Source organism: Cinclus cinclus, chromosome 16 (genome assembly GCF_963662255.1).
Source record: "Cinclus cinclus chromosome 16, bCinCin1.1, whole genome shotgun sequence".
NCBI lineage: Eukaryota > Metazoa > Chordata > Aves > Passeriformes > Cinclidae > Cinclus > Cinclus cinclus.
In genome coordinates, this window is record NC_085061.1 from 12,523,778 (window position 1) to 12,538,889 (window position 15,112).

The 15,112-nt window shown below is 49.4% G+C and overlaps 1 protein-coding gene across 3 annotated transcripts in view; it reads left to right on the forward strand.

The window, feature by feature from the left end:
* Positions 1 to 3,777: 3,777 nt before the first annotated feature.
* The window catches only part of MGRN1 (mahogunin ring finger 1), a 48,771-nt gene continuing 37,436 nt past the window's right edge, over positions 3,778 to 15,112 (forward strand). For all 3 annotated transcript variants that reach the window (XM_062503240.1, XM_062503242.1, XM_062503241.1), the window contains exons 1-3: positions 3,778 to 3,910; positions 11,185 to 11,303; positions 13,504 to 13,592. In XM_062503240.1, the coding sequence (XP_062359224.1) occupies positions 3,823 to 3,910; positions 11,185 to 11,303; positions 13,504 to 13,592 (296 nt within the window). In that variant the 5' untranslated portion in view covers positions 3,778 to 3,822. The remainder of the gene's footprint in view (positions 3,911 to 11,184; positions 11,304 to 13,503; positions 13,593 to 15,112) is intronic.

Sequence of the window (15,112 nt, forward strand, 5' to 3'; positions counted from 1 at the left end):
GAAAAAAATAAATCTACTGAATTATTATTTTAATCAGAAAAAGGCAGGTATGTGTAGAAACCTTGCAGTTTGGAGGAGGAATGTTTGGGGCTGGCCCAGCAGGGCTTTCGGGAAGGGTTGTAAGCCCTTTAGAGCCAGGGCAGTGCTTAGGGAGGCAAAGTTCATGGGCTCACCACTCCTTCTGGTGAGCTGTAACAACGTGTATTGTCTCCAGGGCTCCTGAACCTTGCTGTTCTACACATACCTGGCAAACAGCAAGTGGCAGTGGGAGCAACAGAGACAAAGCAACTTGCCTCACTGGGTAATAAAACCTCGAGCAGCTGGACTTTGGATGAGCTGCTCTGGTGACCGGGAGTTTTGCAGGGAAACATATTTCCTTGTTTACACGGGTGTGCTTGTAGCTGCCTCCCTAGCAGACATGTCCAAGGAGACTCCTGAAGGACAGCTGGGGGGTGGCTGGAGAAACCTGGCAGTGTGAGGGTGGGTGAACCTCTGGCCTATCTGCCTCCTCTGGGCTGCAGCTCTGTGGACTCTTCTTCCTGGGGTTTCAAAGCATCCCTTCTCTTTCCTGCTGCTCTTTTCCAGGTTGTGCTGGAGAGCAACTCCAGGATCATCTTTTCCTGGATGTGTTTTGCTGAGCTGGAAGGCAGTGCAGGAGCTGTGGTCTCCTCACTACCCCTGGGGCTCTGCAGGCTCCTGGTGGCAGGAGCCCTGGCCCAATTTCACCCTGGTCCTTCCCGGTTTGACCACTCTCACCCCACACCATGATGGGGCATTCAGGGTCTCAGGCTCCCTTGAACCTTGTGGAAGTGATTTCATCTCTGTCTCACAGAGGACATCCTATCTTCATGGCTTTCCTCCCTCATGGTACAAGCATAGGGAAGGTACAAAGCCCACTCAGGTGGCAGCACCAGGGTTTGTGGGGCTGTTGCTGTTCCTTGCAGCTGCCACAGTGCCCTGGGCTAGGGGGAATGCTGTGCCTCTAGCCCATGGTACCCACCTGAAGGGCTGTAGGACCCTGATGTGGGCTGGCAGGGCAGCCCTGCTCCCTGCCCCAAGCCATCCACTCTCCTTCCCCATGCTGCTGGCAGTGGCCCCTGATGGGATGGAGGAGGCCATGGTACAATATCCTGCCTTTGTGTACGCCAGCGCCTGCATCCCGCGGGCCGGGTGGGGGCAAAGAGCTGCTGCCCTTCAGCTCTGCTCGCTCTGGGCCCTGGGATTTGGGGCGGAAGGGCTGAGCCCTGCCGTGGCACGCTGCTGCTATTGTCGCTGTCTGTCACACACTCTCACGGAGCAGGGCCCTCCAGGACAGTTTCTACAGCAAAAGCGCCTCCCCTCCCAGATGGCAACGACCCCCATGGGACCCGACGGCTTCCTCTGAGTGCTCTGGAGAGCCGGGCGGCCGGGAGGGACCTTCCCACTGGTGGAGGTTTTGCACAAACAAAAGACGTCCAGCCGCAGCTTCCCGGGCAGAGCCAGGCCCCCGTGGCGGTGGGAGCTGGCTGTCCTCTGCTTAACCCACATGGCATCGAGCTCCAGGGAATGTGGGTTTGGAGCGAGATGATCTTTAAGGTCCCTTTCAACCCAAACCATCCTAGGATTCCATAATTCTGTCTGAAGAAAGATGGGGAACAGCTTTGGGGTGGTTGCCTCTGGGTGCCTCTTTGAACTGGAGAAGGGCAGGATGCTCTCAGTGCTCAGGTTGTGGGAGGAAAGGGAGAGGGACTCTCATCTTCTATCCCTATGCAAATTCCCTTCCTCACCTGCCTTATGGTGCAAACACTGCTCTGCTTTGCCCCCAGGCTATGGCCAGCTGGCCACCGGTTCTCAGGATAGACCCACTGACCATTGCTGTGCCCAGTCTGCTCCAGCACCGAACCCCAGATTGGCTGCTGGCCTGCTGAGTGAGGGCCTGGGGGCTTGTGGCTTCACCTTGCTCACTTTGGGGCTGCTGGTGGCACACGAGCTGTTCACATCAACCTGCTGCTGCCAGGGCACTGCCCACAGCTTGTTCCTATGGCAGGGAGCACTGGACACTCTCTGCACCAGCACATGTGTCACTGTGATGGTGAGCAGGCTCCATCCATCCCTGTCTGTGCAACTTCTGCTTTGAGACACCCTCCCACGGAGAGGCTGCTTGAGCAAGAGGCATTGTCACTCCAGGTGACAGGAGGATCCTGGGGGACATAGGGAGTTCCCAGGCACAGTTACTGCCAAGACACTGCCAGACAGAGCCTGAGTCTCCCAAATGCCATGTGCAGAGTACCTAACTCCTGTGGTTGATCAGTAGGACTTGTTGCTGGTTCTATATTTTTTCCCTGTCCTCCTTCCCAGCCCTGCTGCACAATGGGATGCAGAAGAGCAAGGTCTGCTCCTGCTCTGCCCTCACCCCCAGCACGTATTCCCCTGCATTCCGTGCCTCTTACAGCCCCTCTGGCTGTGTTCGTGTGGCCACAACAGCTGCAAGGATAATAACTGTCCGGAAGCACATTTTGCCTCAGGACTGTTTGCTTATTCCCACTGGGCGTGTTTTAGCTTGTGTTTACAGTCAGCAAATTCCACCCACTGCCTGCTCACTTGCTATCACAAAATCCTTCCGTGCTGGCAGGCTCTGCTCCCTGCTCCATCCCTGAATCCCAGCCCTCTTCCTTGCTCCCAAGACCAATTTAAGGGATTTCACATGTTCCACCTCAGCTCTTTCATGTCTCCCAGTGATTCCCAACTCCACTGCTGGGAATTTAGGTCTCCAGCTCCTTTGCAGCATATGTACAGGAAGGTACTTCCATCACAGGGAGTGTTTTTTCCCTGTTCCTCAGTGCCAGAGGGCTCAGTCTTGGGACGTTGGTGGCTTTTTCATGCCTCTTCCCCCATGCCATCCTCCCAGCTGTCGTGTCCTGCATGCCAGGCAACCCATGGTCATGCCCCGTCCTCACATCCAAACCTCAGCAGCTCCATTTGCTTTCATGTGTGGATTACCTGTGAGGGGAGGAACCCAGACAGGAGAGGCTTCCCCATGGGAGACTGATCACCTCCTTTCCTGCTGGCTTTGAGCCTCAGCCAGTGGCAGGTCCCACCTTTGGGAACTGCCCTGGATAATTCTCCTTGGGCATGGCTGTGCAGAGCATGGGATGCTCTGGGCATCTCCCCTGTGCCAGATGTGTCCCTGGGAATCCCCGCTGCACATCCCTGTGCAGAGCATGAACTTGGGCATTCTCCCTGTGTATCCCTGTGCAAGGTGTGTCCCTGGGCATCCATCCTCCCTGTGCTTCCCTGTACAGGATGTATCCTCGAGTATCCTCCCTGTGCATCCCTGGGTGAGCTCCCAAGGGCTTCTCCATCTAAGGTGTGCCCCCGGTGATCTCTATGTCCATGCCCAGGTCATGCCTATGTAGAGTGCCCCATGCCCATCCCTGGACCCACTCCTGTCCCCATCCTTGTCGCCATGCCATGCCATGCCATGCCATGCCATGCCATGCCATGCCATGCCATGCCATGCCATGCCATGCCATGCCATGCCATGCCATGCCATGCCATGCCATGCCATGCCATGCCATGCCATGCCATGCCATGCCATGCCATGCCATGCCCGTTCCCATTGTAGCGCCTCCTGCCGGCGAAGCTCACGCCGCGGCCCGGGAGAGGCCGTGGGACGCCACCGCCGCCATTGGTAGGTGGCGCCGCCGCGGTGGCTGCCGGGAGCTGTAGTCCCGTGGCGGGCGGACTCGGTGTCCCGGCGTGCCCCGCGCGCCGCCGTGGGTGCGGGTCCCGGTGCCACCGCCGCTCTGCGCCCCCGGGCCGCCCATCCTGTCCGCGGCCGCCATGGGCTCCCTGCTCAGCCGGCGCATCGCGGGCGTGGAGGACATCGACATCCAGGCCAATTCGGCCTACCGCTACCCGCCCAAGTCCGGTGAGGGCCGCGGGGACCGGGGAGGGGGACGGGCCGTGCCGGGCCCGGTGCTCTCCGTGCCGAGCGGGGAGGCCGGGGAAGCGGCTGCGGGAGTGCCTGACACCGGCCTGGGCTGGCTCCGGCTCGGGCTCTGCCCGCGGCCCAGCCCCCTCCGCTGGCGGAGAGGCCGTGGATGGATGTTCGTGGGCACAGCGGCGGCACCGGGCCGGGTCTGCCCCCGGGACTCGGGCACAGTGAGGGTGTCTCCGTGCCTGGATCCGGCGCTTACCTGTCACGCTCTCCGTGCCCGCCTGGGCCGCCACCACCCGTGGTCCCGGGGGTCACTGAGGGTGCACGAGGATCACTCCCCACGACGGAAATGCGGCCACAGATTGTTTTTGGTCGCTGGCGAGTGCGACGGCTGCTGCTAATAAAGGAGAAGCGACCGCAGGTGGGGACACGGGACAGAATTGGGTCTGATTGAATATAGGATGGCCAAATTCCCGCATGACAGCCCTCTTTAACTCCTTAAAATGGCAGTGGCTCTCACCTAGGAGCTCTTGGGCTGACACAGCCTACTGGGTGTCTGTTTTCCACAGGGAGTTGTTCTGAAGGCTTGGAGAGTTGTCGGTGCCGCTTGTGTACAGCTGGGATAAGCCCATGACTCACCTCGTCTTGGGCCAGCTTTTGAGATTGACCAGGTTTAACTTGTTTAAATAATTTTACATATTCTTCTCAAAAACAAGTGGTCAGGGAAATTCAGGTACTCTTTTTCCCTGCAATATCCATTTGCTTACAATTTTTCCTAGGTTTTGATTCTCTTAGGGCTTTTCCAGGCAGGCTGAAGAATTTGCAGAGCAGCAGTTTGGGTCCACTCACTCTCAGATACAAACACTTTTCTTTCAGAGATTCAAGTCCTGTGTGTGTCCATGACCTGCTGGCTGTGACATCCTCAGGGCTGTGTGATGGAGGGGAACAGGACCCCTGTTTAGTTTGGGAGGGGGGGGCAGGATCATCTCAAATACTGTCCTGTCATCATTACACCTTGTCTTGTTGCAGGTTGGCCTTCAGCAGGAATGGTGGTGTGGAGGAAGTGGAAGAGGGAAGCCTGCCTATAAAAATCCAACAGCTATATTGGCTCTCTTAGAAAATATAACCTGCTTTTTTAGGGGGTTGTGAGTTAGTTTTTTTGGGCAGCTGGGAAAGACAAATGTCACAGCTTGGCTGCAGCAGGATCTGCGTGTGACAGCATTTTAGATAAGGAGTGGATTAATTATAACCACCATATGCAATGGACATTAAACTTCTTTCACATCATACTACTGTTCCTGTGCTGTTGAACTGGAAGTTAATAGTGTGTTGGGTTTTGGGCTTGTCAAGGTAATCCCATCACACACTTGAGGTAGGGTTTGTGTGTTACCATGCTCCCTGGAAGGGGATCTGTGGACCATAATGCTACCAAAGAGTGTTCCATGTGTGATACCTCCCCTTGTAGAACTAAACAGCCAATGCTTTCAAGCAGCTGGTTAAATAAAAATATTTGTATTTCCTACAAAGGCTCTGGAGGCAATTAGAGGCTTGTTAATTAATTCTCTGTGGCATTTTCTTGTGCTCTTTCTGAAAGCTGGTGTTACGCCAGGGCTTTCCCTTCACATTCTTTGTGTATATCTTACAAGGATCCTCTTGACTTTGGGGAGAGAGAGGAGCTGTTCAAGCTCCAGGCAGAAGAAGAGGTGGTAAACACCTCTGAGGGGAAGGTTCAAAGCCCAGAACAGTGATGGATGTTAGGATGGCAGCTCCCCTCCCTCCTTCAGCTGGAGCGTGTTCAGAGGGACAATGTCCTTTGAGGTCCTGCCATCTTCAGAGTGATAATCTTGAGGACGGAAAGGTTGGTACCAAACCTGACAGTGAGGATGACTGGAAGTGAGTGAGTATGGTTTTCATTTCAGGAAGCAAGCTGGATGTAGTACAAAATGTTCTTGGGCCAAGTGATTGCTAATTATTGCTAACTCGACCCTGCTGCTGTGAGCCCTGACTGGAAGAGGCCAGTTTTCTATGGGCTATGTTGGGTGTTTGAGTGTGTGTGTGCTGGAGAGTGAGCCTGACACACACTCCTGGCTCTGAGATTACCCTTGAAAGGCTGGAACAAGTGGTGAGGGAGCATTACCTGAGGTCACCCATCCTGTGTGCAGCACTGAGGGCTGTCCTTCGCCTTCTCCATTCTATCCCTCCTTGTCTCTGGTTTCAACAGATCTTGACTTACTACAAATGTCTGCTTAGCTGCTATCCATGGTTGGCATCAGTTTGAAGGATGGGGGTTTGTGCTTGATGAGGGAACAAATATCCCCTCACGAGGACACATTGTGCAAAGAAATAAACCCTAAATACAGGTATTCTGGCTGTGATTTCAGCTGCATGTCAGCCTGCCTGTGGAGAGGGACACGGTGACTGTGACTTGTTGAGTCACAGTTGGTTGCAAAGGCAGAGGTGCATATTCACTTCTGCTTTATTGGCTTTTGATGTGGTTTTGCTCGTGCTCTGGGGAGGATGGAGTAGATTGCTGTGGAATCCACCTTGGTCTGTGTGAGCCAGTCCTCAGTGAAGCAGGTTGTTTAACAGCTTTGTTGGAAATTGTGTAGTTTTGTAGTCAGAAATCCTCTTCTGAAAATGCCGTGCTTATTCCTTCAAGGTGGAGGATGGGCATCATCAACATTTTTCCTCATGCATCTAGATGACTGGGGCTGCTGTAAGGTGATTGCCAATTCCCTTCTCTGACGCCTCTTTGCTGGCACCTTTTAACCAAAATTTCTTGCTTTATGGAGCCCATGCTGGCATTGTGCCTGCCTGACCGGTTGGGAGGAAGGCCCAGTTTGTACAGAAGAGTAAGGGCCTCTGTGAAACAGGCTAAAAATGGGTATTTTTGCCCTGTTTAGCAGGGAACAATCGTGTTCTCTGTGCTTGGTGTGGTGAAAGGATCTCCCAAGCCCCTATTGCTTTAGAACCAGTGAGCAATGCCCCAGTGCTTCCCACAGCTCTGCTCTCATTCCATGAGCTCCTCTGCAGCACAGAGCACGTGCCCTTGGGATGGCTCTTCTCTGGAGGAGGCTCTTGAAGAGGATTCCCTGGAGATTTCTGGGAGGAAAAAAAGGAAGTGGATTGCTCCTCTGTGAAGCTGCTTTGTTGTTTGGGAATGAGGCTGTAATCAAAGAAAGAGTGCTTTTAAATAGGAGAAGAATGTCCGGAATCATTCCCAGTCCATCTCTGTGTTGCTGTGTACCAGTGTCACTGTCCCTGTGTTTCACACACTGCTGCTGGTTCAGGCTGTGCCTAGGACTGTGCTGTCAGTCTGCCATGGTGGTGACTGTCTGGCTGAGTAATTAAAGAGAACTCAATTTCCATCACTTCACTGTTAATTGTATTAATGGTGAGAAGCCTAAATGGACGTCTAATTGCTTTCTGTTAATGAACGTTGTACAATGCAGCCCATGTTCTGATGGGATTACAGTTGTGCCCCTCCCTCTTGTAGGTTGTGTCTCTTCCCAGCATGTCTCTTGTGCATCACATCCATGTGTTGTGTGGATATGGGATTAGGATGCTGTCTTAGGGAGAGGTAATTATGACTGGAGCAGTCAGATGCTTAATGCCAGTGCAATTATGATAATAAACCCCCATCACTATGTTGTACTAAATGTAAAGTATTTTGGTGTCATTTGATGCCTTGGAGGAGTCTTGGGTTCCAGTTTGGTTTTGCATGGGACAAATGAATGAGTCAGACTTGGCTGTTCTGGGTGTCCCAGTGGTCCCAGTTTTTCCAGCCTAAAAACTATAAAGTTTTCCATCACAACACTCAACAAGTTCTCTTACAACCACTGCTTGGGCTTCATCTCCCTCAGCAGTGTCACTTGGTCGTGTTCTCTTTTATCTCATGCTCCTCTGTGCTTTGTGCTGATTTATTCTGGGGAAGTAAAGCCACAGTTTTTCTTTGCTCTGGCATTTTTATCATATCCCATCCTTTTTTTTATTTATGTGTGATTCTTTCCTGGTCAGCTTGTCATTGCATTTTCCTGGAGGGTTTCTGTTTGTTGCAGTTCTGTGTAGGATTAGCCCAAGGATTTTTTGCTTTTCCTTTTTCCTGACAAAGAGGATGGCACTTAGCATCCTCCTTGTGCCCATAGCTACAGAGCTCTGTGTAAAGCTGGCCTTGGGACACCTGCTTAAGGTGGTTTTATAGACTGGGGAGATATTTGGGAACAAGGTTCCAGAGGCATGATAGCCTGGCTAAAGTTCTAAAGCTGTCTTTATAATGGATTTGGAAATGGAACCTAGGATTCTAATGCACAGAAAATACATGCACGCCTGTTAGAGACACCAAAAATCCGAAATGTCACAGTGACTGCAAAAGAGGATGCCTCATATTTTCCATCTGGAAGTTTCCTTTTCATTTGAGTCCCTGCTGTGATATTTAAGAAATGCTTTCTTTTAATGTTCTGCCTCCAACTTGGGCAAGCACCTAGGTGGTTGTGATAGTAGTGGTTGAGAGGATTAATGCTTAACTCTGGTCTTACCTTGAGAGCTCTAAACTTCAGATGTCATTGTAGCAAGTGGTTTCTGAAAGCTTGCAATGCAGTATCTTTTTTTTAGCTGCTGAAAACTGTGTTATAAATTTGTGGAGACAGTTTACTGTCATTCTAGTTTGTTTGTATGTTGAGACCCCGTGTTTGTTTGTGTGTGTGTGTGGCAGCTTTAACCCTAACCTGCAGCAGCAGTAGCAAAGCCTCGGGGGTTGTTCTGCTCACCAGGTGTTCCCCTCTGAGCACCTCACAGTGAGTTTACCTGTGCTCCTTGTGCTTGGCACTGTGTTTCTTGTTTGCTTGTGAAGGAAGTGCCTCGGGGAGAAAAAAAACCCCTCTCCTTCACATTGCAGGAGGTGACTTAGCAGGAAGATGAAGAGAGTTCAGTCTGAATGTGGAACTGAAGCTGTGATTCCAGCTACTGTGTGTATTTGTGAGAAATTCTAACAATTTGGTAGAGATGCCAAAAGTAGTTCTTAGTGGAGCAGTGACACTGTGGCAGGTGCCTTGAACATGCTGGTTTTGTGTCTGGCTGTTGTTCCAGTTGACCAAGAGAGACTTTTACATCTCTGGAGATGCTCTCAGACCATGTTCTATGCTGATCCCACAGTGTGGGCAGCAGGAGAGGGAGAGAGATTCTGTCCCCCTGCCCGCTCAGGTGAGACCCCCACCTGCAGAGCTGCCTGCAGGCCCGGAGCCCAGCACAGGAAGGACCTGGAGCTGCTGGAGAGAGCCTGGAGGAGGCACCAGGTTGATCAGAGGCACGGAGCAGCTCTGCTGGGAGGAAGGGCAGGGCGAGTTGGGGTTGTTCAGCCTGCGAAAGAGAAGCTTCAGGGTGACCTCATTGTGGCCTTCCAGTATCTGGAGGGAGCTTAGAGGAAAGATGGGGCAAGATTATTTACAAGGGCCTGGAGTGACAGGACAAGGGGGAATGGCTTCACACTGACAGAGAGTAGGGTTAGATTGGATATTAGGAAGAAATTCTCCCTGCAAGGGTGAAGAGGCCCTGGGACAGGTTGCTCAGAGAGCTCGTGGCTTCATCATCCCTGGAAATATCCAAGGACAGGTTGGACAGAGCTTGGAGCAACCTGGTGTGCTGGAAGATGTCAGTGGCAGGGAGTTAGAACTGCGTGATCTTTAAGGTCCCTTCCAGCCCAGGTAATTATATGTAATTCTGTCTCACTCACTGGATAAGAGAGAGAGTTCTCAGATTCTGATCCCAGATAACCAACTGCTGTGGTACTGAGACATCCTGCACAAGCATTGTCTTCACAGTTGATAAAATGTTTCAAAACATAATCTACTTGATCCACATAAAATGTCAAATCAATTCCTAGATTCCATCATTCATCATGGTTTTCTGAACCTCAGTGCAAATACAAACCACCGTGGTGTATCTCTGGTGGAGAAGCAGGGTCAGGCTGGCTGTACTTGGAGATTATACACAGATTAGTTTTTAAATTTGTTGCTTCTGGGAAGAGTGGAAAAGGTTTCCTGTCATTTGGGGAATCTACATTTGTGTCCAGGAAATGACTGGATGTAGAACTCAGTCTTCTGATCTGGTTGAGAAGGTCACAGGTTGGATTTGATGAGCCTGGAGGGCTTTTCCGACCTAAATGGTTCTGTGATTTTGTTATTCTGATTCTGTGGGACAGATTCTAAGTAGATGGTGGACCTGTGCTGAAGGTGATTGTTGTATCTGGAAAGAAGGATGTGTTTCAGTACTACAAACATCTGGGTGCTTGTAAGCTGAGCTCAGCAATAGCTGAACCCTACTGTCATCATTAAGGCACTGCCATCTGTGCAGAGTGAAAAGAGCCTTTCTTGAAGCACAAAGGGAAAAAGCCTTAATGGAAAAAAACAGGGCCATTCATGAAACCCCTTCAATTTCAGAGTAAATCCTGCTTGCTCCTAGCTAGAGGGACTGTAGATCCCTCCAGAATGACTCCATAGCCATTCAGATGATTAGTTACTACTTCTGGAATGACTAATTTTAACACAAATTTATGCTGTCTATGCATTGCACCTTGGGAAGCAAATGTATGTTTGGCTCAGTCCTCTCATGCCCCACTCTGAAACTTGGAGGGAAGTGACTTGGATGGCTTAAAGATGAACAAAACAAATTCATGGTGAAACTTTCAGTATTTCTGCATTTACAACTGTCAGTGTTATTAATTAAATTTGGCATCAGGGTGTACAGTCTCCAACAGTCCCAGTAAAGATTTGGAGTGATTCTTGCATGGGGTATAGGAGTGAAAGAAGAGATGAAAGGCAACCTTTGCCTAACAGGAGACTAACAGCAGGCTGTGCTGAACTTTGCAGTGGGAGGAAGCTTCATCCTTCTCTGAGCATGCCCATGGTGTTTGTGGGACTAGGCTTTGCTTTGGGAAGTGGAGAAAACAGGAAGAATTGACCAGAATGGAGCAATATTGGAAAGAGCTGACTTTTCCCGCTCACTGTCGCTTCTCTGGAAAACAAATTGAAATGGAATTATCTTCAGTGTAATATTTATTCTAAATTTTTGTTTTGTTTGTTTGTTTGTTTTCTCTCTTCTCCCACTGTTGGCAGTGGCCCTCAGCACTACAGGGAAGGGGTGAAGAAGGAAGTATTTTCTGTGTCTTGTAGCTCTCTTATATTTGTGAATTTAAAACTGCACAGACTTTTCCAGGAAGCACTCATACAGAGTTTGTTTTTCTTTCATTCTCTTGTGTTTTTTGTTTCTAGGAAACTACTTTGCAAGTCACTTCTTTATGGGAGGTGAGAAGTTTGACACCCCTCACCCTGAGGGTTACCTTTTTGGTGAGAACATGGACTTAAACTTCCTTGGGAATAGACCAGTTCAGGCAAGTTCCTATGTTCTGTCTGTTTTACTCTTTTTTTTTTTTGTTTCCTGCCTGTTTTGGAAAATCCCATGTAGGGTTTGTAGAGGAGAGTGGTACAGACCTAAGAGGTCCTCACTGCTTGCAGAATGTCATTCCAGTCTGTTCAGATGCAAACTGAGTTTTCCTGAGAAGGTGAATTCACCTTGGAGGTTTATTTTCACTCAGGACAGAAGGAATTATTGGTGGGAGAAGAAAAACATGGACTCAGAGGCACAGAATTTGGGACTAATTCTGCCTGCCTGCCTGAGCAAGTGTAAAACATGCTGCAGAGAAGGCTGGGAAGCAGAGCCTGAACTTCCCAAGGCTCCTGGGCATTTTGGGTGGTTTCCAGCCAGTGTTCAACATGTGCTGTTGTCTGTGTATGAGTGGCCTGACTGGGTGTAGGGCAGTGTTAAGACAGACCTTGTCATTTTGTGGGTTTTATACCTAGATGGGCTGCTCAGAAAGGCCCTCCTTCTCTTTTCCTAGCTGGAACATAAATATAATTTTGGGTCTACAGGTGTCTGTGAGACTGTGAAGAGCTACTTGCTCAGGTGATTGGCTTGTTCTTTAAAAGGGAATAATGCAACTGTGAGGGAAAGACAGGAATTTTGTGCAAGTGTTATGTTTTGGATTTCTCTTGCATCTTAGAACTGCTTGAAAAGAACCAAAAGGTAACAGCATAGGAGCTATTTGAAGATGTTTTCTGAGTGCTGGAGAGGAAAGGGAAGAGCTGCTTGCTTTGTTCACTGTTTTCCTAGTTGTTTCTGCAGCTTCCAAACATGAAATTGAGAACTAGAAGTCATGGTTCTCATCAGAAAAACTGTGACCATTAACTAATTCATGTTTGTAATGCTTGGTGGCAGTTTGGGATCACCCTGGTTTTATAGGTGGGGGAAACTGAGGCAAGTTGGAATTGTAACAGTTACAAGCACATTCTGCTTTCTGAGCTTCTCAGGCTGTACCATTGGTCATTTTAGAACCACACTCAGTTCACAGGATGGACAAGGAGGAATCTGGAAAGTCTTTGTTTAAGCAGGAAGTGCAGTTGGGCAAAAGAATTAGGAAGGAGGACTTGAGCTGGAAATCTCTGGGCAGGCCTGGAGGTGATCACCACATCCCCTGTGCCATGTCTGCACACAGGGGCCCTCCCTGTAGGGGTTGACCTGGCAGAGTTAAATTACCTGCATGTCTCAGCCTGGGTTTCCTTGCTGACATCCCAGCACTGGGTTTCATCATTTCTCCGGAGATGAGTGGGTGAGAGGCCATTAACACTGTGGGACATTTGCCAAGTAGGTTTAGGAGAAGGAGGCTGTTGTGGAATATAGTTTGCCTATGTAAAGTTAAAGCCCTTTGGCAGCTCTGATTAATCTTCAAGGAAAAAAGAAAACAAAACAAACACTCAAATTCAGAGCAGCAACACTGTTTTCTGGACACGGGCCCAGTTCTTGCTTTGGAGTAACTGAGGCTTTGCCTCATTTCTAAAGAATCATGTATTGGGGGTCCCTGGTGCCCAGCAGGCAGGTCTGCAGCTGTGTAGGTTGTGATCACCACAATAAGCAGTTTCCTTTGCATTTCTCACTGGAGATCCTGTTCCCACTAAGGAGAATTACAGTCTGAAGCATTATTGTCCCTATTTAAAGGACAATCTAGGAGAGAAGGTTTCTTGACTGTAGAATAGAATGAGGCCCCCTGTCCCTGTCTCTTTTATTTTCCAGAACATTTGCCCTATTGTTTCAGAATAAAAAGACTTTCCCCCAGTAATCCAGGGTTTCAGCATGCCAATTAGCAGTCAGATCACTGCTTGCATGCTGTAATACACATGAAAGAGCTGCATTTCTTCTGCTCAAGATGGAGGTGGTTTCTTTAGAGGAAATAAAAGCTTGGGAGAGCAAGGCTTTCCTGATTGAGAATTGAGGGTGGAGAGAAGGACCTTGTGAAAATGCCCTTTTTTTAGTGTGTACTTGCAGTATGAGCTGTTGCTGGGCCAGGGCAGGATTTTCAGCCTGAAACACGCTTGATTTATCTGTAAATAAAATTTACTATTGCTGTTCCTTGTGGCTGTTGTACTGAGTACCCTGAAAACTACATGCTTCTTGATTTGGGTAAATTGCATGCTAGCTGACATGCTGCTACTTTTTATGGTGTGATAACAGAAGAATTATTTGCTTTTTTGTTCCAGTTTCCCTATATAACTCCAGCTCCACACGAGCCGGTGAAGACACTGAGGAGTTTGGTGAACATCCGCAAAGACTCTCTCAGACTTGTGAGGTACTGCCATTACCTGAACCTTTTGTTTTACTCCACCCAGTGATCTGTCAGCCAGAACCAAACTGTATTGGTAAGGTTTTGGAGAATGGCTGATACAAAGATCCTTGTTGCTAGATATGTCCAGAGGTTTCTGTGTTCCCTTTTGAGCTTTCAAGTGGCTTATATGCTCCTTATCCAAACAATCTGTGTTTCCAAACAGGACCCGTAATGTGTCTGTTTCTGTAAGACAGACTGGAGTGGTAAACAAAGCCATGAAATCATTAGCATGAGCGGAAGATATTAGTCAGGTCAATAAACTTTACAGACAGATTCCTTCCTGCATTCCTGTGCAAGGAGAAGCCAGAAAGGAGTTGTTTCTGGTGGAGTCACGGGCCAGGAAGACTGATGGGTCTCGAGTGAAACTTCCTCAGGTTTCTCCCGCTGCCAGAATAAAGTTTGGTCCTAGTGTTAGGCATTTGTTTAGATGGCTTGTGTCCCATGCATGGAGGAAGGACAGTCATGGAGATGTTACCTTTCACTGCTCCATGCTGAGATTTGAGCCAGCAGAGCTGGATTAAAGCACTGTCTCCCACTCAGACCTGCAGCTGTCCCCTTTCCAACAGATGGCTGAGGTACAGGGCCCAGCATTCAGTGCTTTGTTTGGGTCTGAGCACTGGGCAGATGTCCAGGCAGAGCATTTCCCAACGATCCTGGCTGGAGTTGCTCTGGATTGTGTGTCTCAGGGCTGGAGTGCTGGCAGGGCTCCAGCTGCAGCTCCCAGCCAAGGTGGCTCTGAGAGTGGTGTAACGTGAGCACTTTGAGTCATAACCTAAATCCCTCAGTTTGTTTTTATGTGAAAACAGACATGAGTTGTTTTGTTTTATTTTGTTTTGTTTTTTTAAATGAGCAAAACCTGTGGTTTCAAAGCTGATTAGACTTCTAAAGAAGTGACCATTGGTAAACTGCTCTGAAAGCTCTTTGGTTTTTCAGCATAAGGGTGAAATAATTCTCTAGGAAAAAAAGAGAAGGAGCGTAAGCCAAGTGGGAAGTGCCCTTTTCCCTGGGAGAGGCCTGGCTGTGAATGGAGAAGTTGGTGTGGTTTAGTACATACAGTTCAGTCATTCTGCTTTCTGTGGTTGCACGTCCCATTTCCCAAGCAGAGCTGCAGCTCTGGACTATTTGGAATGTAGTATCCATGTACCTTGACAGTATCTAGGTTTTCATCCATCTAATTCCTGGTACTAGCAGTTCTTTTTCTGCCTCGTGAGCTCTCACAGGCTCTTGTGCTGCTGCTGTTTCAGTGCTGATGACAACACTGCCAACATGACTCTATTGAATTTTGCACTGATGTAGGCCCAAAATGAGTTTTTAATTGGCAGTCCTCAAGGGTACATTCTGTCTTGTCCTTTTTACTCTTCTGGCCCAGAGGCTTTGTCTTCCTTCCTCTGTGCACATAAAGGACACTCTGTGCCCTCTCCAGCCTGGCTTATTCACAGCCAGTGGTTGAGGTTTGCACATACTTTCCAGAACTGGTCAATTTA